The sequence below is a fragment of the Abramis brama genome (assembly GCF_963993115.1).
Source record: "Abramis brama genome assembly, chromosome: 2".
Classification (NCBI taxonomy): Eukaryota; Metazoa; Chordata; class Actinopteri; order Cypriniformes; family Leuciscidae; genus Abramis; species Abramis brama.
The window spans coordinates 32,920,195-32,945,323 of record NC_139964.1 but is presented as its reverse complement, the minus strand read 5'-3'; the positions used below and the strand labels follow the sequence as shown (position 1 = coordinate 32,945,323).

The 25,129-nt window shown below is 36.7% G+C and overlaps 1 protein-coding gene across 1 annotated transcript; it reads right to left on the bottom strand.

The window, feature by feature from the left end:
- Positions 1-746: 746 nt before the first annotated feature.
- On the bottom strand, positions 747-23,400 carry dtx4b (deltex 4, E3 ubiquitin ligase b). Its single transcript, XM_084107208.1, has 9 exons — positions 23,007-23,400; positions 22,613-22,827; positions 15,261-16,305; positions 9,807-9,868; positions 9,543-9,704; positions 9,181-9,242; positions 4,722-5,042; positions 4,444-4,533; positions 747-2,454 (listed from the first exon to the last, which is right to left on the bottom strand). Coding segments are annotated over exons 1-9 (2,187 nt in total). The 5' UTR covers positions 23,009-23,400; the 3' UTR covers positions 747-2,226.
- Positions 23,401-25,129: the final 1,729 nt, after the last annotated feature.

The following is a 25,129-nucleotide window of genomic DNA, read 5'->3' as shown; positions in this document are numbered from 1 at the left end:
TTGATACTGTTTAGAACTGTTGATAAAAAGATGCATTGAACATACCTTAAATGACAAATGATCTGGATGGTATTTTGCATACATTACGTAGCCTACTTCTAGTGGAGAAACAAATGAGGGGGTGAGAGGTTAACATTCCCAATACATCTTTTTTACCCCCAATAAGGGCCACCCTAATATATATAAATGGTATATATGTGTGTGTGTGTGTACACAAGATCTTGACCAAAAATGTAAGCACCTCTTTATAGAAATAACATTACAACATTTATTTCCATCAAGAGGTGCATACATTTTTGGTCAAGATCTTGTATTGACAATGCAAGGGTCAAGCACTCTGTAAAGTGTCCTCCAGCACAACCCAAAAACTTTCAATGAATCATTGAAAGTCTGGACTCAGAGGTGGCAGTTCATGTGAGAAAATGATTCTTCATGCTCCGTCTCAATCATTCTTTCACAATTTGAGCCTGATGAATCTTGACATTGTCAGCCTGAAATATGGCCATGATGTGTTTCCAACATGGTTGTTTCAGAAATGAAAAGCTACACACTCCATCAATTATGGTTAGAACAGTTGACAAGCATATAACAATATAGAAACAATAATCACTGCGATAATGATCTTAGACTCTTAAGAATTTGCATATTTAAAAATTATTATTATTATTTTTTTAGATCATCTTATCTTAATGAAGGGGGAAGTTGCTGGGTCTTTTTTTCACAACTTGAGAAATCTCTACAATTCATATGATCAAAAATGGCATTTATTGTGTAGGAAGGAAAATAGAAACCAAAAACAGTTGAGGCTCACCTTTAAGTATAAAAATTCTCAATATGAAACATTCCTAAAATATTGTAAACTATGAAAATAGAAGAAAACATCAATGTAAAAGAGAAATACATGAAGAAAATTAAACAGATGAGTAACACACCGTACCTCTGGGTGGTGGATGCATAGCATACACTCTTCTATTTAATCACGCACAAATGCAAGCATACAAATGATGCATGGGCTCACACACGCAAGAATCCACGTGCACAGATACACACATGCCAAACAATGGCATGTTCTTTAGGTTATTAGAAGTGGATCATTATAAAACAGGTCAATAATTGACCTAACATAGAGACTGGCCTAAAAACAGGGTACATGTCAGGAAAGAACAGTTAAAAAGAGCTAAATCATATTTATTCAAAATATGTTGAGTTTGCGAAATTCATTTTGGCAAACGATTACTAAACTGACCCCTAGGGATCTATGAAGTGCTTGTCATTTCACTGTATCCAGCTCAATCTTTATTCATTTGCTTATTCTTCTGTATTAAAGCTGAACATATTTATTTTTTCATTGTATTCGTAGTTAAGCAGCACCTCTTAGCTTAAACCCCCAAATTGTTTTTTTGTACCATGAAAAGGTGATATTTGATAATATATAACTATAATATACATTGCAGACATCTTTTTTCTTAATGAGCATATCAAGTACTTTTACATTATCTGAAGAACAATTAGTTAGGGTTCTCGTGCTTCATTTAAACTAGCATAAATCAATTCAATGTTTCCATTAAACTCATTTTGAAATCAATTTGACATTTAAATTTCTGCTCTATTTTGACTTAAATCTGACAAAAACAGAAATCTGAATCTTATGCACACACCATCATCTGTACAAAAATAGTATAAGTTCTCAATACATTTTGAACACAAGGAATGATGCATGATAATACAAACATTCATATGCAAACTGTACTTCTCAGTTCTAGTAAACAACTTCCAGTTAGTAGAGGTACAAGAGTTGACTGTTTTACACAACTTACACAAACTCACACTGCAACATAACTTAAGCAAATAAAACATCTCTGCTGCTTCATTAACCAGCATTTTCATAGTCTTTCTATTCCCTCATTTTTCTACATCACAATTCCCCTCCACTTCCCATTTCTGCTCGTCACACTTTCCTTTGTATCCTTTTTTTCCTTCAAACCTGTCTTTCACCTTTAACCAAATATCATCTTAGTTGTGTTACTTCATGCCCAAGTACTTCGTATTGAGATTAGAGAATACACACCGACTTGTACCTCTGTGCTAATTCACACAGTTATCTGTACCAATTGGTCACATTAGTTATTTTCATATTAAATCACATATTTCTGTGCTCCCTATTTCAAATGCACACCATCTATTACCATCCTTTTTCTTTCACTACCATCGAGCGAGCACATCCTCTCACAGCTGCTGTTCCTCATCTTCAGTGATGCCCTGGGCTTTAAGCTCCTCTAGTACATTGGCAAGATAGCCAGAATCTGGAAAGCCATGTCCAGTAAGATTGGAGCCAAATTCTGTCTTGTGATGGACCTCATTCCAGATGACAGTGTCTGATTCTCCAGTGGTGCTGGAGGTTCCCACGGAGAAGATCAGCCGTCGGTCCCACGCCACCAACAAAAGCCTCAACACCTAAGAACCGGACAACATATTGATATCATTGGAAACCTTAAATAACAAATAGACCTACACTGAATCTTAATGTGTTCTAAGGCCCTTTTTGGTGCATTTGTTTTAACAGCATTTTACAATATTTATGAGAAATTTTATTTGAGTATATCATTATATGAAATGTATAACAACATGTGAGAATTACCAGTATTAACTCCATTGACTTCAATGGATTTAATTAAATTCCTTTTAACTTACAACTCATGACAGCTCAAAACTACTAATTCTTTTTCTAACAAAACAACATCAATATTACCCTGAAATGTTTTCAAACAAAATATATTCATTTTACTTGCATAAACAAAAAAAAGATGATAAACAGTCTTTATCTCTTTATCATGCTGCAGTGGTTCATCAATAGGTGGCAGCAGAGTAAAATGTGGACCTCTCCTTTTTCCAAACCTACTGTATTTCCTTTATCAAATTTAGACCATTTAGTCTATTAACTTTTGATCTACAAACAGACATTAATTTAATTTGTCAATATTTCTTGTGTACAGCCACAGTTCACTTTAAGGTGAAAACGGACCAGCAAAAAGTGTAACAATTTAGTTTAAATGTTTCTATCTTACATTAAAAATAATAATAAAAATCTGAAATAAATAAACAAACAAATAAATAAATGATGTGTATTTTGAAAGTCTTAATGCATATCCAGTTTCATTTTTGTAATAAAAACAGAAATGTTTATGTATCCTGTCTGGGTCAAAACCATAGACAGTATATAAACTGGACACAGCGACCCCATAGGTTTCAACGGAGAGAAGTTGAAGCACATTAGAAGCAGTCACTTCCTGATTGCCGAGCGTACTGCGCAGACTCAAACTGAGCTTGACGACGTGGATGTGACGTGAGCAGCCTGCCTGACAGTTGTAAGTTTTCTAGTAGCCGTGCCAAGCGAAATCTGAACCATTCCCTTCCGAATCTCGCAGAGACGGAGAGTGTGAGTAGGAGCTGTCCATGAGCTAGGAGCAGGAGCAACGTCTTGACTCTCTATGGGCTTCTCCCTTTACTTTATCGGACTTTATGCCTCCACGTCCCCCCGATTGATTGCGAGCTTCTCTTCCTGTCTCTACGGTAATTTCCAGAGAGTCGCGTAGTTATGACGCAATCGTTAGCCTACTTTTACAAAAACTGCTTCTACGGGGCCATAACGTAAGATACAAGGTAATGGAGCCTTTTATACATTGTCGTGTTTCTTTAGAAATAAACAATGGACAAATGGAGTCTTTAAACGCCTCAGATGTAAAGTTATTCGCTGTCAAAGTGACGCCAAAATGAATGGGAGTCAATGGGATGCTAACAGCAGGTGAAGGCTTGTTAGCCAATGGCGGCTCCCGGGGGTACCTTCAAAATAATATGAAACCCTGACCGCCTGGTCAAAACGAACCCAAATGCATTAGGAAGGTTAAAGCGGTGCTATGCAGTTTTGGCAATTTCGCTTTTTGCTCGCGGGTTTCTCTATAGAGCTCCCCCTACAGCTTCGGAATAGATATTTGACAACACTGTCATAAAAACACTGTGCCATCTTCTTTTTGAACTTTTGAACTTCTTATTGATCAAAGAATCCTGAAAAAATGTATCATGATTTCCACAAAAATATTAAGCAGCACAACTGTTTTCAACATTGATAATAGCAAGAAATTTTTCTTGAGCAGAAAATCATCATATTAGAATGATTTCTGAAGGATCATGAGACACTGAAGACTGGAGTAATGATGCTGAAAATTTAGCTTTGCCATCACAGGAATAAATTACATTTAAAAATATATCAAAATAGAAAACAGTTATTTGAAATTGTAATAATGTGTCACAATATTACTGTTTTTACTGTGTTTTGAACAAATAAAAAATAAAATATGTAAAGAAATTGTACAAACCACAAACTTTTGAACGGTAGTGTAGAAGGTGAAGTTTTTTTCTTATGCTCTGTATGGTAGGAGGACTTACCTTGCGTCCTTTTTCATTGTCTGGGAGATAACAATGACGGGGAAATCCTCTTGCAGTGAAAGGCTTCCTTGGATTTGGATGCTCAGGACCCTTGAGAGAGACAAGAGAGAAGATATTTTATCAAATATGATAATGATGGCATGCAGGCCAAGTGTAAATGCAACAAAGATGCATTATATATATATATATATATATATATATATATATATATATATATATATATATATATATATATACACACATAATTTGATATATATAATTATGTGATGTAGTTATACCTGTATCCCGGGAGGTATGTTGTAGATGATGCGAATGGTTTTGCAGTCTGGGTATCCTGGAAGTGAGTGCGGGATGACATGGTACTCCATCTTACCGGGTGGCTGGTTTCCTGTCTTAACTCCATATATTGTCTTGCATGTGGGACACTGCAGGCTGCCATCTTTGTTGCCATTGTTGTACATGGCCACTAGGCATTGTAGGTGATAAAGATGCCCACATTGCGCCAGTCGTCCGACGGACTCAGCACGTGAAACACTCGCTACACCAGGACCTTTATACCCAGAGGGTCCCAACAGAGTCTCCATACAGATAGTGCAATCCTGAAAGAAATACACAATGCTGATATAGAACGTCATTAGCCAACATGTAGATATAAAAGGTTAAGAAATGGATTTTATTAGTTTACATAAATGTTTTTTTTTTTACATCCTCCTTTAGCCAATAAGATGCTAAATTTTATATCCAGCCAGTCATATTATGTCCAAAGTGTGGTCTTTTTATTAGTTGGGAGTGTTTGGTTTCTAAAGGTCTCTTGAATTTCAATGGTTTCAAGATTTTGGCAACCAATAAATTACCACACAAACGACATCGTAACATTTTTTTTTTTTTATCCTGGTAGCATATAAACCTATATCTAATGTAGTCTGGGTCAGGTTTTTAACTCGCATAGTTTTGTTAAAGGTTGACATGACAATCAACCGAATTTAGCTAGCTATTAAGTCAAGTAAAATTTATTTATGCTTTTCACAGTGCATATAATGTTAATGTTTGTAATATCTTAATATCTTCATACATTATAGTCACATTTAGCAGATTAGAGCTGTGCGTCGTGGTCAAGTTTACATTATGCGACTAAATATGCTTGCCATTAAGTGGATAAAGCTGAACATACTTGTATATTCAACTTTATATAAGAGCTGGGCAATAATAAAAATTTTGCAATGACAAGCAATCAAGCAGTTGAGATTTGCTATATAATATCACTTCATGTGAGTATACTGCATGCATGAAGGAAAAGTTAGATGAAATATACAAGCAACTTTATTTATAGAGCTGTGAAACAACCATGCTGAGATTTGCAATATTGTTATGTCCTACGGTGTAATTTGTTTTATTTTATATTTTTGAACATCATGTGTGTCAGGCCACTAGGTGGCAGTAGTGGTCGTTTTTCTGCCTCCTCCTTCTGTGCAGGTAAAGCCAGGTGAGGATGGAGAGTGTATTGAAGGGTTAGTTTACCCAAAAATGAAAATTCTGTCAGTAATTACTCACCCTCATGTTGTTCCAACCCCGTAAGACCTTCGTTCATCTTCAGAACACAAATTAAGATATTTTTGATTAAATCTGAGAGCTGGCTCACTCCTCCATAGGCTTCTAAAGACGTTATAACTTGCTGGCCCAGAAAATGCATTAAAGACATCGTTAATATAGTCCAAGTGACTACAGTGGCTCAATCTTAAGTTTATAAAGCGATGAGAATACTTTTTGTGCGCAAAAAACAAACAAAAATAACGACTTTATTCCACTATTCATTTCCTTCCCTCTGGGCCTCGAGTTTTTTCACGTAGTGTAATAGCTGACAGAATTTTCATTTTTGGGTGAACTAACCCTTTAAGCCTCACTGATCTCCACTGAACCAAGGCTTGTTTTCTGCTGGTTTGCTTTGTTTGTTGTTGATGTACATTACTGCTGCTGTTCTGTTGTGAATTATTGCAAAGCTTATTTTACTTATCCTATCAGTTGCTAACCTGTTGTGATTTTTTACAAAACTTTCTCATTTTATTTCTTTTGGTTGTTAAAAGCTTGTATAAACAGTTTTACGTTGATTTAGACACCTTTTATTTGCTGAACCCAGTTGTTGTTAAACTGTTGATCTGATGTTTCTTTTGTAAATATTGTATATAGAACAAACTTGGAAGTTCTAGGGAGTGGGTTCCATTTATATTTTTGTAATACCGGTACTATGGTTTTCTCCTGTTTAAAGTAGAGAGGGAGTCAGGGAACTATTTATTTCCTTTTCTTTCCTTAAGGTAAGTGTAGATTGGGTCCCTATAGTTAGAGGTATTCTGTTCAAATCTGGGAAAATCTGAAGTTATTTTACACTTCCTACACTTGTAGGAATAAACCTTGTGTACCATATTTCTTGTATACACTTGGAGTATTATTTACTCCAATAAACCTTGTTGTACCATATTTCTTTTGTTTTTGGTGTGACACTTTTGGATCCAAACTTTTGTTTTTATGTTAATGCTTTAGTTATCTTTAACTTTAATGTTGCTACCCCTGTCCTAGACTGGATGGAACATAACAATATAGTATATATTTGTTTACGCGAGTATGCAGATAAAGTAGGATGTACTATACATGCAACTTTTCAATATATGGCAGGGTGATAATATAGTTTACATATTTCAACAATATAACAATCGAGAAGTTGAGTTTTGCTATATAGTACATAATGCTTAACTTGAGTGTAATGCAAGTATCTGGGTAAAGCAGAATATATTTTTTAATATATTTTTATTAGAATTATTCAATTGTTAACTGGTGATATTTAGAATGATTACACCTGTGAGGTTTTGTTAAATTTAGAACAATTCTGTTTTATACATTTTTATTAAAGTATGACTAATGAATTTACACCAAAATACTGTAGAATTATTTTGCCCAAAATCTTTAATTTAAAGAAAAAACACTTATTGCAACAGTTCTAACTAGCCACAATTACATGGTTAGTTGAATATTATTTGTGTGTGTGAGTGTGTGGCCTGGTAAACCCTACATTATGGGGAGAAAAAGTCCCCACAAAGATGGCAATGATGGACATTTTTGGTCCCTTTGAGAAAAACAGCTTTAAAATCATACTCAGTGATGTTTTTTGAAAATGTAAAAACGCCTAAATCTGTGATGGGTATGTTTAGGGGTAGGGTTAGTGTAAGAGGATAGAATATATAGTTTATACAGTATAAAAAATCATTCTGTCAATGGAAAGTCCCCATAAAACACGAAAACACAATGGCCCTCATTTATCATTCTTGCGTAGAAACGGGCGTATATGTTGACGTAAGATTATGCTTACACTCCTCTCACCGTCTGATTTATGAAGCTGTGCGTACCTTTGAAATCCAGGTGTACGCAATACCTGCCCTTGATAAATGCCGCGGCTGAAAACGATCGTCATTAGAATAACACGCCCCTATATATTCAAGTCTCCACTTCCCCCACGCCCTCATTTTACGCCATGGACACACGGAAGACGGCAAAGAAGAGAAACGTGGATGAGCAAATGACCTATCACAATGCATTATTTTACAGCACGTGTTTTGAAACAATTAGCATTTCATTTCGTATCACATCACATGTATTGGGGTGTACAATAGTGATGATGATGTGATGTGGAGTACCATTCATTCACATTAATAATTGCATGACAATTTGTAATAATATTATTATTATTATTATTATTATTATGATTTTTATTATTAATGACGCTTATTGTTATTTAGAAGAAGAATGTCGTTATTATTATTATTTGTATTATTATCATTATTATTATTTAAAAGAAGAAGAATGTCATTTTTATTATTTTGTCAGTCTGAATTATTTTTTGGTCATTGAAAGCCTTTCATTACTGAACCCAGTCCGTGCGCAAACGATGGCCTCACCATCGTTTCAAAGAATAGTACAACGGCGAGCGCGTCGAGTATAAACGCCTCGTCCGTTTGGGGAGGTGCGCGCGCAGTCTGCGGAGACTCGCGCTGCGGAGCCAGGCGAAAGTATAAACAAGGCTTGAAACGTCAGGTAAAGCGCACAGGCTCGCAACTGAAGGAATACATATGCCTACAAATCAAATGCTTTGGTAAAGTCACACAAATTAAACACTGAAGTCCATGTTGCACAAAAATAAACACTGAAGTTTATAATTACTATGCTGTTGTTTTTTTTACAGTGGGTCATAATATATCATATCTTTTAGTTTGTCAGTGCGTTTTGTGGTGTTAGGAATTGTTTTTCTGCGCATTTCCGCACTAACTCAAAACGTGCGTACACCACCTCCTGAGCTGGCGTAGGATTTGAGCGTGCCGTACGCCAACGTCCATATTGATAAATCTCAAAGTCACCGTGGTTTTGGGTGTACGCCAGGTGTACGCTGGAAATTTGGTGTATGCACTTTTGATAAATGAGGGCCAATGTGTGTGTGTGTGCAGAGTTACGATTTGAGAGAATTTTTTAAGGTAAAATAAATTCATTCTGAAATAAACTGATTCGGTTTTGAAAAATACACTTTTCCAGTCTCTTTATGTTTCCCAGAGGATCTGCAAAACCACACATATACAGCACTATTTGCCCTGTATGCACCCTTTGCTAGCAGCTCAGATATCTCCTAGGTCTGGGTTAACAGAAGAGGTTTAGATCACACGTAGAGATTAAGGAAATAAAATAATAAGGATGTCTTACTTCTTCTGGTGAATTCCTGACCTTCTGTAAGTACCTCTTTACCACTTCCTCGGGTGTTTTACCTGGAAAACAAATCAATTATGTTTAAGTATGCAGTATGAGATTTCAAATTTCATTTGTTGTGTGTATAAATCTGCAGAGTGACAATCGATGGGAACAGCTGGTAGTGATTGGTGGCCACTGCATTTCAGTAGTTGCCTCAAGTCTAAATCTGTCATTCCAAGCAAGACAAGGTGCAGGAAAACTTCCTTAGGGATTTTGGTCCTTGCTTCCTCAATATCAAATTTCAGAAACAAACTTATGCAGCACTGCAGTACAATGTATTTCTCTGTGAATATGTCAGTAAGTACATGTATTCTCACCTTTGCGGGCTTGTTTCTTGGTGGTCTTGCGGCAACAGTTCCCGATGCCAGGAATTGGTCTGATGTCACTCTTGCTGACAGGTGGAGGATGCAGAACCAGTTTTGGTGGACGGGTCAAACATACAGGTAGTCCTGCTGCACTCATCAGAATACCAGTAATACCTGCAATGCATCATAATGCACATGTGAAATGTATTGCCAGTTTATCATTTTTATTTTAAACAATTACTGATAGTGTATTAAGAATGTGTCTTGTTTTCCTACCAGCTAATGCCGGATGGACAGGGCTGGAGCCATTAAGATTCTTCACTGGTACTGTCGGTACCCTAGGAGAAAAAAAAAAGCTCTATAAGGCCAGTGGACACACTGCTGACTGCTGCCTTACAGAATGTTCTCCTGTATCTCCAAAATGCAACTCTTACCAAAGGGTCAAACCAACAGATTAAGTAATTTACCAGACTAATTATTTAACATCACTCACATGAGATCAGAGCATTAGACAATCCAAAATCAATCCAAAAATCAATAAAAAAATTCATATGAGAAGCCATTTCACTCAGATACACATCACAGATTCCATTTCATGCTGACTTTAAGAGACAACAATTTGTTTCATAAAAGCAATGGACATGTTAAACCTACAAACTTCAAAACTGCAGTATTTTCCCCTCTTGAACTTGAAGATTTCATTCATAGTAGAGGTGTCGCAATATAGTGATGTTTCAGAAAATTTTCTATTATATCATGTTAATATTACACAATTGATAATATACAGCACCAGTAAAAAATAAATAAATAAACAGTTTAAGATAAATCATCAAAATATCAGTAGATATTGCGATAATATTGTTATCATGAATTCTTTTAGACACGATAATCGTGTAGTGACAATTGACAGCTCTAATTCAGTGTTAACTTCCTCTGAACTTTCTTCTGTAAGATGATTCTGAAATGTTGTGTAAAAATATAACAGACATTCTACCAGTTTCTTCATTACCTATTTTCTTGCAACCTATTAAATTTCAAAAGTTCAACGTGAAGTTCTTGTTTAACGACTAGCATGCACATAAACCATTGTTCTTCTTCCAACATCAACAGTTATATGATATCTAGCTGAATGTACGTAAGTATCAAATTACTATTTTACTCTTATATATAAGCATATTTTTGGTCAAATCAGTGTGAAAAATGGGGAAAAAAGAAAGCAACTCTAATATACAGCCATTTTACTTCCCTCTTCACAGCCTCAATGGTCTTGTCTGTAGTGTTTTCCCACGCTCATTTTCTTATCTCCTTTTACTGGAAGGTAGATGGGGGTGCTGTGTCTGTACGTAAATTGATTAAAAATGTGAATGAATGTAGCAAAGTGTGTTTGTTCCTGTCACAGCTGTTACTGGGTCTGTCTGTCTGTATTGATCTTCCTAACTGATAATAAGTCTAAAGCCGTGTTCTCGCTACCAGCGACACGATCCCATTCATTTTAATAGAGGGCTGGCGATTTCCAGCGACAGGATGTAGGCATGTCCAGCAACACGACAAAGTTGAGATATGTTTAACTTTATGCAAATGAAGAGCGACTTTCGGGAGTGACAACCAATAGGAGTGAAGTCAGAAGCAAGATGGAGAAGTCAGCAACTTTTCTATAATTTATGATATATCTGTGGTGTTTTTTCCTGCCAAAATGTTTGTTTGTAGCGGCAAGAATACTGAATGGTTACAACATGGAGTAACATCTGTGAGTGTCATTCACAATTTTTTCTAGGCAGGCAACCAGTAGTGGGAATACCCACTAGCGACCTCACCGCCAGCCACTGGTAACATGCAGTGACAAAGTCACCGGTAATGTGAACGCAGCATAACACTTTATTTTCCAGATGGCGACAGACTCACAATACATTTACAAATGCACACAGGCACGTCTCTAATGTTTGTAGTCAGAAAACATAAAACATTTTGAGATTAACAGTCAATGGTTCAATATGAAGGAACAGGATTTCACTTTTACTTCAAGATGAACAGGCATCCATGTAAAAGAAAAGCGGTAGAAAATCTGCATAACTAAATAGATGTATATCCATTATAAAAACAACCAAATATTAAGAAATATCTTGTTTGTTTTAGCCAATTTTAATGCTTGTTTTGTCTTATTTTAAATAATTTTAAGTCATCTGGAGTCCCCCATGGAAATTTGTTGAGGCCCCCTGGTTGAAAACCACTCTTCTACATTCTTCCTGTTTGTCTGTGCATAAAAATGCAAAATGTGTGATTTAGAATTATATTTGAATAGCTTAATTTCAAGTGTAACAGGTACATAGCTGACCTAAATAGCAATGCCCTCGTTTACGGTTACATATCCTCATTGTCATGCTCCCTTCCCTTCCTTCCGAAACTCAAATAACAATACGTTCTGATACCAGCAAAAGATACGTCAGTTGACATAGAAACAAAAAAAGAGCTGCGGTTTGACATTTAGGGACAGGTGAATCTGTAATCAACAACACCACAATAATACTAAAAAAATAAAACACCACTACTGCCACATTTTTTCTCTTGAATGGAAGTTCTGTTTAAGGCACACTATTTGCAACATATGATGTTTTTCACACGAAAGTGAAAACTGAACCAAATATGCTGAAGTGGTTAAGCGGTAAAAGAAGGACTTGTGGAGTGTTTGCTTAAAATGATGAGATGACAGGTTACTAATGCATTTTAGCCAATCATCAACACTGCAGCAGTACATTTTATTTATATTCCTGTTTTGTTTTCCATTGAAAAACAGAAGTGTCAGACATGGGAAGGTTGCTGTTTGGATAGGGCCAATGGGGAAGCTTTTGACCTCCACTGACCCTTGATCTTGCCTCTACAACAGACTTGTCTCTTTGTTTTCTCTCACACACATGCTCAACAACTGCTGCTCTATGACTCCAGATGGCTTCATGTCTGAGGCAGAACATTCCATTAGAAAGAGCACCAGACTCACAATGTTCTCCTGCATTTGCACACATGTATGTCACTACACCTGTGTGGGATGATAGTTTCTTTTGTAATTGCTTTACAATCTAGCCTAGGTACAATTTGTATTCAAAATAAGATGAAAAAGAGTAAAAATACTCCAATTCTACCTCTGGCTGCATCTACACATAGTTTATTCTCAAAGGCGTCCAGCACTTCAATCCACCCTAGCTACGCTCCAAACCTTCATCACCAAAAGTCACATCTAATGTTTCAGGAAATACTGGGACACCATTGTTACTACATTCAATGTCAAAACCTTTTGCTCGTTACCCCAACTCCTTCCTAACATAGACATGCACACACACTCTACTATGTCAAATGCTTTAGTGAGACAGCATTGTGTTGCTAATGCAGACCAGCCCATGTCATGTCAACAAAGGTTGCTGCAGAAACCCAGCGTGAACACGAAATCACCACTGAGAGCTGAGGAAAAAGCCACAGAAACAGCTATAGATATAAAGGGGGTGGGGATGGAACGAATAAGACCATTCTGTCCCCAGATGGTCATCAAACAGAGCAGACATGGATGATTTAGCAGTGTGAGAAACGTGAGAAACACGCTCCTACACAGAGGAGGGGGAAAAACATGAACACACTCATACATGAGTGAGGCTGACACCTAAATTATATAGGCCTAATACACTGGTGATTTTAGTCGATTAAGTCCGTTTCTTAAAGTTCACAAAGTTTTCCTAACTAGGGTTGGGCACCGATATGGAAACGGTACCCAAGTAACCGGTATGTAACCGGACCGAATCAAAACGCAGATTTCGGTGCCACTTAAATGCCTCAGCTGTCGACTGAAATATTTGCAGTGGTTCTCCGAAACGGACGCAAGCATCATCACGGCATGTGATCGCTAGTTAACCCTTTGACGCGTACGATCGTTGTACGATTAGTCGTACAAGCGTACGATTAGTGTGATTAGAACGTTCAGATCGTGTGATCATCAACTTCTAAATTCAAATCTGCGTTCGCGCGTTGGCTGGCGCTCCAGAGACAGACGCGCTCAGCGCTGTTATTTAGCCTATCACAATTATTCTGGGTTTTCAACCACGTCAGGTATTTTAGGTTTCAGACATTCAAAAACACATAAATTATTAGCAAAACAACATTTATAGTTTGTAAAATACACACTGATCGCTATGGAAGCGGCAATAACAATCCTTTCAATTATAAATTGATGACATGTTAAGATACACGTTGAGTAGGTAACTATATAATTTATTCTATTCTTCTCACACTTCACCAGCCACTTTAAAGTATTTCGGGAGAAGTGGGTGAACTGACGTGTTGACAGATTAGATAAAATTCACTGAACTGCGGTGCTTAGCCAACTAACATGGCGCCCATTGTGCGTTATAGATCAACTAACATGAATGATCATTATAAAGGACAAAACACATTCACTTATGTATTTAAGAATAAAAAATATCAGCCAAAGACTGACTGACATGTAACGCAACCAATCATCGTTGGTTTTGTTCCGTGTCATGTTTAGTGTGAAAATGTGTCGACGTCTCTACAATAACAGACCGGCGTATACATCTAAAAATTATTCATTCAAGAAAGTTGTGCAAGTTTAGTGCAACAATAGAGCGGCGAACTTCACATACTTTTGAAATCCAGTTGTAAATATGACGGCGTTCTTCCACGATGGGTTTTGCATCACGGAATTTAAGGTGATGCGTTCAAAAATAACGCTCACCTTGTGCAGGACATGCAATAAGTCAGGTAGGTATCGTATTTTGCCAGAGAAGGCAAACAATTTGAAAAGGATTGCTGAAATTTAAATCTGGTTTGTAGCATACCAAGAACACAGACTTTGCTGTTATTAGTAGGCGACCGTAGTGTTTTTTAGTGTTAAATTATTGTTAGGTGGCTTAAGGTTTTATTGAGAATTTATTATGTAAATTTGTGGTTTGTATTTGGACTAATATTTATATACTTAAAAAAAAATATTTATTCAATTTTAAGAATTTTTTATTTAATTTTTTTCAATAAAAAAACAGTTTTTTTAATGTCATTCACCATCGTTTTGAAGCTCTTTTTTTTTTTTTAAGTATCGGTTCAGGCACCGGTACCGTTTTAAAAGTATCGATTTGGGACCAGTATCGAAAGAGTAACCACAGGTTTTTCTTTGGCCGCTTTCAAGCTGTCAGTTCTGGTTGTCAGTGGAACACAATAACATCAATAAAGTGTTCAATTATGAACAGTTTATTTATTGTTTTAATAATAATAGAATAGAATAGAATAGAATAGAATAGAATAGAATAGAATATTGTTGCTTTTATATTTTGTCATCTACAGCAATTAAAGTGTGGCTTAAGTGTCCATGTAATAAATCTAAATATAATATTAGTCGTTTTTTTTATTATTAATTTAAAATAACTGTTTGCATACATTTAAAATGTATTTTATTCCTGTGACGCAAAGCTGAATTTTCAGCATCATTACTCCAGTCTTTAGTGTTACATGATCCTTCAGAAATCATTCTGATATGCTTAATAATATGTAACATTTCTTCTTCTGATCAATGTTTGAAACAGTTGTGGCTGCTTAACATTTTTGTGGAAACCATCAATTTAATTTAATTTAATTTATCCTTGCTTAAGTATTAATTTCTTCCAAAAAATCTTACTGATGGTACTGTAATGGTATTGTATATGAAACTGCTAAAACAGGTAAAATGCCTTTTCTTACCCAGAGGCAATAAGTGCCCGTGACTGTGCCATGGCAATTCTCTGCAAAGCAGGTCGACTAAGCCCTGCCAGACTGGCACGAGGTGGTATAGGGGCAGCACAGGCAGCGGAGCACTGAGAGGCCAACGTTGTTGAAGATGATGTGAAAACTGTGGATGGTGTGGAACTTGTTGACGTGTTAACAAGTATGGCAGTTGGCACAAATGTTGCTGAAGATGATAAGCTTGGGGTGGATGGAGGCTGCTGATTCTGTGATGGCAGAGTTGGGGGCAAAGATGAAGGCGTTGGGCGGCTAGAGGAGATTGAGAGATTGGCAGTGGCCGTTGTGAGAAGGGACAACGACTGATCAAAAACAGCAGAATTCTTGGCTTCTTCCGAGGGCATGGATTTTAAAGATGTTCCATGTGGTAGTGTATGAGAATACGAGTTTAAAACAGAGGAGGATGGAAGTGTCCCAAAGCTGGCTTTTGGACTGTTTGGCTTTGTTGCACGTCCTAGTGTCTGTGAGGCAGTGCCATTTGCCTTTACACTCAACACCAGCATGCACTGCTGGCAGGTACAGGGCTGTCCGAGAGGAGCAAGAGATGATACCGAAAGTGTCCCGCTTGGGTAAACTGCACTTCCTTTTCTACTCAAGGTAGAACCAGAAACGCCTACCCCAAGAAGAGCCCCGGTTGATCCTCCACCTGATGTAACCCTTCTAGCTATGCCTCCAGTCCCTGAGCCAGTACCCCAAGCCAGTGAATTTTTAGGCAGTGGCCCAGTAACTAGTGGGTAAACCATGTCTGAGCGTCTCTGGATGCGTCTCTGCCGCTGCGTTTGCCTGTTAATCTGGGTCATGGTCTGGAAGTCCACAAAGTAGCAAAAGCCCAACGATGTCAGGTCCAGCCAGGGTTGCTGTCGGTCCCGTGCCGCTTGCAAGGCAATGCTCACCTCCATGTCAAAGGCTGTCCAGGAACCTGCATCATTTTCCCACTCCCATATCCAACCTTGGCCTGGCGCTGAGGTGGGGTCATAGAAACTCCGTCGCACTGGTCTTAACGTACCTGAGGAGGTAAACAAAAGGGTTATAGATCAAATATAATAAAAGAGATTTTATTCTTTTCTTACAAGAGAGGCAGCCAGTCAACGTTACGCATCTAAAGGCACCAATATACTCATCTTTTTTTGTTTTTTGTTCATCGCTTTGGGGAAAAAAGAAGTTTGAAATACCTGAGCAGCAGTAAACAGTAAACGAGAATCCTGACGCCGCCTGCTGTGAGCGGTATTTAGATATATATAATATGTAAACATGTACTGCACGCTTTTTCTCTCAATAACTAAAGAGAATTGGATCATAGAGAATTGGATGTTTTTGCACCAGCTCTGTAATTTGGCACTCCAGTCAAGTCACATTATGTTTATTTATATAGAACTTTATACAACAGGTTGCTTTAAAGCAAGCAGCTTTACAGCATAAAACATGAAAAAAAGAAGCAGCGTCACTTTCGGTTAATGTCCAATGTCTCCAATATAAGCATTCAATCCTCCATTATACCGACTGAATGCCTATTGTTGTGCTTTGCGCATCCTTTGAATTTAAACCCATTCATCGGAGCAGAAATAAGTTTGCATTCTCTCCAGTAAGACTGATCAGATCAGGATCTTGAGTGTTTAGAGTAATAATTCTTTCTCAAATTTAAAGCAGTAACACATGCAATATCCATTTAGCTAATGCACAAAATGCATTTAGGAATTCATGACGTAGTGCTGGCTGCTGGGACACACAAACAGAAAGCAAAAACCCATGTGAATAGATAGATTTGAGCATAAAGCAAAAGCCACTGAGCACAAAAGACCCACTGAGGCATAAACTTTAGCACAAGAGGAGAACTGGGAATAGAAGCCATAAAACTTGTGAAAGGACATATTCTCTTTTTAACATCCATATACACCTACTAGACCTTCAAATGGTACAAAACACTTAATGTGTTGCATGATTCTGTAGTAGACATTATGGAACTTTATAAAGCATGTTCCAGAAATGAGGTGGAGTAAAGCAAGACATCAGTATGCTTTGATCATCCTTTATTGCGTTTGAACTCACTTTACCAGCTCTGTGCCTCAATCACAGTCATGCCCTCTCGGCTCTATTGTACATGAATGAAACAATGTCTTTTGTTAACAGATGAATAGATAACTATTTGCCAATGCTTTTTTTCTTTTGCTGCTTGTGAGACGTCATTTCACTGAATTATACAGTCAAGCTAATGATAAACACATGTATTGTGGGATTGTGTGGTATTTAACTGCATGCGAGTACCATATATGTCTGAAGGCAGGTCCACTGATATTATGTATCTCTTTTTGAATATTATGAATCTTGCTTTTAGACAGTGTGATGTGTTCAGGGGAAAATTTAATGTATTCCTGTAATGGCAAAGCTGATTTTTTAGCAGCCATTTCTCTAGTCTTCAGTGTCACATGATTCTTCAGCTCTCTAGTGTTCATGTTTTTACGTGTAGACGTCTGACCTTGATGGCCTGAAATTTTCTTGTCAAAGGCAGAGCCCCAGAGCATGCCTACTTATTGCGTAATCGCCACAGACAAATGGTAGTTCAAAAGTGTTTAGATTTTGGAGCAAACTTTTAGGGAACGTTTGAATCGGCTGGGATCAGATCAGGATCTTGAGTTTTTTTACTCCAGTCTTCAGTGTCACATGATCCAGAAATCATTGTATTATGCTGATTTGCTGCCCCTTTGATCAATTTAATACATCATTGCTGGATAAAAAAAAAATTAATTTCTTTAAAAAAAACAAAAAACATCTTTGACCCCAAACATTTGAATGGTAGTTTATTTGCATGTGCCGATTTTTTGCATTACACTTTTGAAGAAAAAAAATTAAAAAAAATAACAATAATTACTTGGGATTAATTGGGATACATTTTTTTTGACTAAATCTGATTATTCTACCTATTAATCTAATTTAAGTTTTTCAACCCCACCTGCACTGCAAGCAACATGGTGTGCCACTCCCATTAGTTGCCCAACAAGGCAATCCGCACTTCATTATAAACTTACATTGGACAATTGTCATATTCTTCTGCACAGACAAATGCTAGATTTTTTTAGCCACACTTGGAAAAAAATAAAATATTTTTTAAAAAAATAAAATAAAATATTTTTTTAAAGTTCAACATGTACTCTAGTAGTCTATTACAAAAGAAAACCTCATTATATACATCATTAAGTCAATGATTCCATCAGGATCTGTCAGTATTGATTGTGATGCACCAAAATTGTTAGTTAAAACTACAGTTTCAGTTCAATATAGCTGATAGTCCAGATAAAACTATAATACTGTGCCTCCTCTCAACATTACGGCCAGAGCAACAGATGGCCATGTCCACTTTCACATGCCAATCATACAGCCTGCACTTAAGTTTGCAAGCTTGTGCTAGTATGTGAGTGGGAGTAAAAGGCTGTGCTTCAGCAGATCATAAACTGTGACATTGGGTTAAGGATCCCAGGACCTTTGCAGCGGCACAAAGCCCTATACAGCAGGTGTACAGAGACCGTCCATCTGTTCCATTGTTGCTGGCTCTGTGCTTCCACCATTGCCACAATTTTCATTCCCCTTCCCTCTTTCAAACTAAAAACTTTATTCCCCTTTCTTTTCTAATTTTTTTTTTCTAATTTATAAAATACAATAAATGCAATGAATTATAAATGCAAAAATGATTCCATCTGACACCTGCAGTGTTTCTCCTACCATTGTTTTGATTACCAGAAAAAATACAACACTGAATTTCTGTGGGGGAAAAAAAATCATAGAATTTGTTTTTTAAATGTTGTATAAGTTTAATAATTGTTTCATGATTTCAATTAATTAGACATGCTTTTTGATTACAAAAAAAATGACACCACGTTTCCGTAACACACCTGCTCCGCGAGTACACTAGTAGTACCACCCACCCTGAAAAAAAATCCCAGGGGAAACACTGACGTGTCTTATGTAGAGGATTATACCGCCTCTGTAGTATTTGATTAAATATGATCACCGATGGATAGCAATTTTGGGGGACAATTTAGCTCTTTCTTAAACACTCTCTTTTAGATTTTCTGAGCTGAAGTATTTTCTGTTCATATTTCTAGATTTCTGTCATTCAGTCAGTCAAAGATTTTTTAAAGGAGTCTCTCAAGCTTAACCAAGGCTGCATGTATTTGATGATTTTTTTTTAACTGATTTATCTGTGATATTATTACCATTTTAAAGAACCGTTTTCTATTTTAATATACAGTACTCTAAAATGTCATTTATTTCTGTGATGGCAAAGCTGAATTTTCAGCATCATTACTCCAGTCTTCAGTTTATATCAGGGATGGGCAACTTCAGTCCTGGAGGGCCACTGTCCTACAGAGTTTAGCTCCAACCCTGAAAAAATCACCTGCCTGTAATTTTCTAGTAATCCTGAGGACCTTGATTAGCTTGTTCAGGTGTGTTTGATTAGGGTTGAAGCTAAACTCTGTAGGACAGTGGCCCTCCAGGACCGAAGTTGCCCATCCCTGGTTTATATGATCACACGATCCTTCGGAAATCATTCTAATATGCTGGTTTGGTGTTTAAGAAACATTTCTTTTAATTATCAATGTTGTTGCTTTATGTTTTTGTGGAAACCATGATACACTAACACTACCATTCAAAGGTTTGGGTTAAGTGAGATTTAAAAAAATATATACTTTTATTTATAAAGGACACCTTAAAAGTGACAGTAACATGTATAATGTTACAAAATTATTCTTATTATTTTTAAATAAATGCTATTCGTTTGAACTTTCTATTCATCAAAGCATCAGCAACAAACATGTTTTCAACATATAGATAATAGTAAGAAATGTTTCTTGAGCAGCAAATCATCATATTAGAATGATTTCTGAAGGATCATGTGACACTGAAGACTGAAAAATGAGTGTGAAGTAATGTGTGTTTATGGGAAGGAGGGAGTGATACCAACAGAAATGATTCACAAAATGGTCAGCTTGAAAGAAATTATAACATTCCCTTCAACTCTTTAGCCTAACCATGTGAGAGTCATTGGATGAAAAGATTGGAAGAAAAACACAATCCTGCCCGATACGTGTGTGTGTGTGTGTGTGTGTGTGTGTTAAACTAATCTCCAGTCTGCAATGGAAAACAGAGTAACTGACAGCACCCCTGGGCCCAGAGTTTATGAAACTACATCCTAGCCTGTTGCACAATAGCAACCGCTCCCCATCTCTCCGCAATCTATCTTTATAGTTTCGTTCTTTCACTTGGAAGTGTGCTCATTTCCCTAGGTAGTGCTTTATGGAACTTCACTCCACAATGTGTAAGTGTGACTTAGCAAGTTAGTTTGCAGGTTTTTTAGGGCAAGTCTTGACAGAGCGATGAGGGTTGTGAATGTCACTAACCTCATGTCATGGATGTTTGGTTACAAAACATTACCTGAGAAAAAAAGTTTCAAGTTGAGTTTCAAACATGATTTGGGTGTTAGTAAAAAGATCATTTTGGGGAGCTGCCTGGGTGTGTATCTCTAAACCATTATTCACTGTAGGCTGGTGCAATTATGTGTTTTTTTCTCTCTTATGAACTAGATCAACACAAATGCCCTTTGTCTATGGGGATTAATAGGCAGTTTTGCTTCAAGAATTTGCAATCACTCTGAGTAACTTTAATCTGTGTCCTCTTACATACCAAGGCCTCAGTCTGACTAAAATTGTGTGATTTTGCAAGGCCAGACTAACAGACCATGATAATGTGCTTGTGGAAAATGTACAAGAAAACAAGGGTAGTGTTATGTCTGTTTTTTTGTACCTCTTTTATCTCACTCCCTCCCTCCCTTTGTCCAGTCATACAGTGGCCTCAAAAAAGTGTTTGGACACATTGGAAAATGTATGAATTTCACTAAAGATGTATTGCAATCTTTTATCTTAATTTTGAAAAATAAATTGACTTTTCTATTTTAAATTGTACAACATATATTGCATGTTTATGCTAAAAATGTCACTTGGTCTCATATTTTGCTATTTAATGCGAAGACATTTTAAGTGTGGCATATATATTTAAATACTTTTTGCCACCAATGTATATCCGTCCAAAACAACAGCTTCCTGAGTGGAAAGTAGACATAGTAGTTCAATGTGGTTTAAACTCAAATGAGTGCATACGTGTAAGTAGATGCGTGTTAAAAAATAGGTGTGAACAACATTTCATCAAAATCACTGAATGCAGACTGAAAGATGTGCTTTGAAGTCATATTACATCATGTTAAAAATTAAATATTTGCCAAACACTTTTTATCAATATATCATTGCTTGAACCATACCTGAGAGGCACTTAACTGTCAAGACATTTTAACAATTATTCCATAAAACAACTTACAATTATCTGTTACTAGTACTTTTTTTTAATTGCTAGCAAGTAACCCAATCATGACTAGAATCTTCTTTAGTTTCACCAAGAGATACTAGCACTCATTCTTTTGCTACTACTCATAATCACAATAGTGTCAACTAACTAACCCATTGTTAGTTATAACACATTTCTAAATGTACATGGGAATCTGTGGTTCAGTTTTGACTAGTATGTATTCTAATTGTCACTGGATTCTATTACAGTTTTGTTCATTAGGTACTAGCACTTGTGGTTTGGTTACTAGTAATTTCAAGTTACTAGTATCTATTCCAGTTTTACTAGTACCAGTTTATGAGATGCTAGTATCCATTCCCAAATGGTACTAGTAACATTTCTGATAACACTTTACAATAAGGTTTCATTAGTTAACTACATTAGTTTACAAATAATGAACTGCTCTTCTACAGCATTTATTAATCTTTGTTCATGTTCATTTCAGTATAATAAATTATTGATATGAAAAAGTTGTATTTGTTAACATTAGTTAATGCACTGGGAAGTAACATCAACAAACAATGAACAGCTGTATTTTTATTAACAAACGTTAACAAAGACTAACAAATACAGTAACAAATGTATTGCTCATGGTTAGTTCATGTTAGTTAATACATTAACTGATGTTAACAAATTGAACCTTATTGTAAAGTGTTACATACAGTTCAATCTTGCTGATAATGTTAAATGTAATGTTACTAATAAGACTAGGATTTTAGTTGTCAATGCTGGGATCGTGACTAGCAGTAAAATAAGTTCTACTAGTATACAATGAATGCTTGACGAAGGCATTTCAATACAAGATACTAGTCACAAGTAATATAATAGATAAATTCATAAAATAGAAACTAGTTCGTTGTAAAGAATGAATGTTAGAATGGCTTGCCACAGGTGTAATGGTGCGCCGCTGGTTTTCATCTTACCGGTGTCCTGTCTGAACTGATGCATGGAGTGTAGATCGATGATGTAGGGCGACAGGCGGCTGTCGGCTCGGCCTAGAACGACGCTTCCGCCGCGGGGATCGCTTCTTATCACCTCCTCTATGTGGTGAGACACGGTCGGGCTGTACGGCCGCCAGCGCCCGTGCTCGCTGAGCCATTCCCAGACGACCACGGCGGAGGCTTGTAACATCGTGTCCCTTCAAGTAGAACAGAAAAACAGAGGACAGATTTGCTAATGCTAATGTAAAGCAATGTAAAGCACGGCAAAGTTGTAATGCCTGGTCTGTATAACGTCGATAGACACACGAGGATTTGTTTTGAGCTTGAATATTCTGGTTCTCGGTATATATAAGCATAAACTCTCAGGTGCACTCACATTTATGTAGAAAACGCTTATCGCAGTATCAGGAAATAAATCTCCGTATCACTTCTTCCATGGTTGGTCGCAAGCGATCTCAACAACTCCTCACGGAGTGTCAACAAATAGTAAACGGACCGATATTCTTCTTTCTTCTTCCACACATACGGCGTTGACCGTCGCTCAGTTTGCGCTTATTCTCCTTCTTACTAACGTTGGTTTCTTTCTCGCGGCACGATGTGCAATTTATCGAAGATCATGTAGACTTTAAGTAAATGATTTCTGGTGAAAAGCTCGTGGTTTTGTGTTCCGCGCACTGAGTTGATAAAGTGACACACAACACCTCCCCATCATCACAGTTTAGTAATGCTGTGAGTAATGCTGCCTGAATTGGTGCTGGAAAGTCCGACTCATATCCACGAGTCGGTTCTTTCGAACAGCTCGTTTTATTGAACCGCTTAAAAAATGAGCGTCATCCCAACGTGATACACGCTCTTAGAGAAGGGCTGAATTTCGAATAGAATAATAGTAGGCTGCCATATTGCTCTTAATCAAATTTCATATCTTTGTATAGTATGATAGTGTGATGTTTATTATTCCGCCCAAAATCAGAAAACAGTCACGGTTCAGTAAAAGCGCTCGGACCGATTCAGTTCGATTCGTGTAAGTCTTGTTTTGTGAAGTGGTTCAATTGATTCATTAAAATTATATGACTCAAAGGAACGATTCATTCACAAATTAGACGTCAAACTGTAACGCGCACCACAGAGGACGAAACCTGTTTGGTTGGTCATGTATTTTCATGTACTTTGCTGGCGAGTAATAAGCAGCGGTTTTGTGTTGCAACGGAACGAAACAAGCAACAAGCAACAATCAAACAACTGCATAAAAGAGAAATGACTTAATTTAGCCTGTTTGCCTAAATAAACAGTCAGCGTTGCAATCTGCTGAAACTGTGCTTTACTTCTTGTTTGAAGCTTGTTTCCATCACTGAATAAAAAATAAAAACATAATTGCGTGTTTTTATCTCACAATTCGGACTTTTCCCCCTAACAATTGCTAGTTCTGACTTTTTTTTCTCCGAATTGCAAGATATAAACCGATATAAACTATTTTTTTCTCAGAATTTCGTTATAAAGTCAGAATAGACCTAATTCACAGTAGCGCCACGTTTTTCCTCAGAATTGGACTTTATATCTCGCAATTCTGATACAATAAACCGCAATTGCGAGATGTAACCTGTTAGATAATTGTGCGATAAATTGTGAGATAAAAAGTCGCAATTATCTAAAACTTTTTATTTGTATTTCTATCTAGAATATTTTATTGCCCAATTCATGTTTTAAATCCTGAAAATAAATACAACAATCAAGTTCCCATGCAAAAAAATATGTGCCATGGAGCAGACAAATTTGATAATATTACAATATGATATACATATTAAAATCTGTATTTGTTGAGGAAAATATTCAATTCTGCATGAAATACTTTGCATCTAACATTTGCTGTGGAAAAATAAATAAGCATATCAAAACAAATCAGGCAATGAAATGATGCTTTGTTACACTTTGGTTGAAGACCCGAAGTTCCTTGTAGATTAACATTTTAGTGCCATCTATCGTTCATAGCGGAGCACTAGGCTACTTGTCATTTTGCGCAATAGTCATCAAAGAAAGGGTCCTGTTGGGCTCCTAAAATTATAAAATATTTTAAAAAAATAACACAATGCAGTGATTTATAGGCTATACAGACCTTGTCTGAAGTAAATATTCCAGAATCACTGGCGGCGGTATCCTTAATACAAAAACAATTGCAAATGAATTATGAATTCGGTGTGTAATGTTCACGAAAGCTAGCTTGTTTTATATTTTAAATTCTCGAAATGGGATTGGCAGCACAAAACGGAAGTGAGGCCCCAGCGAGATTTGAACTCGCGACCCCTGGTTTACAAGACCAGTGCTCTAACCCCTGAGCTATGGAGCCTGTCAAACAGAAATAGATAAACTTGTTTGGAATTTTAAAATATAAATGCTCATATTTACATTAGATACAACATATAGTTTCACATTGAAAATCAATCTTTTGAAAAAAAAAAGAAGAAAAAAAAACAGTTGTTCAAACATTTCATCAGTAGGAGTGAA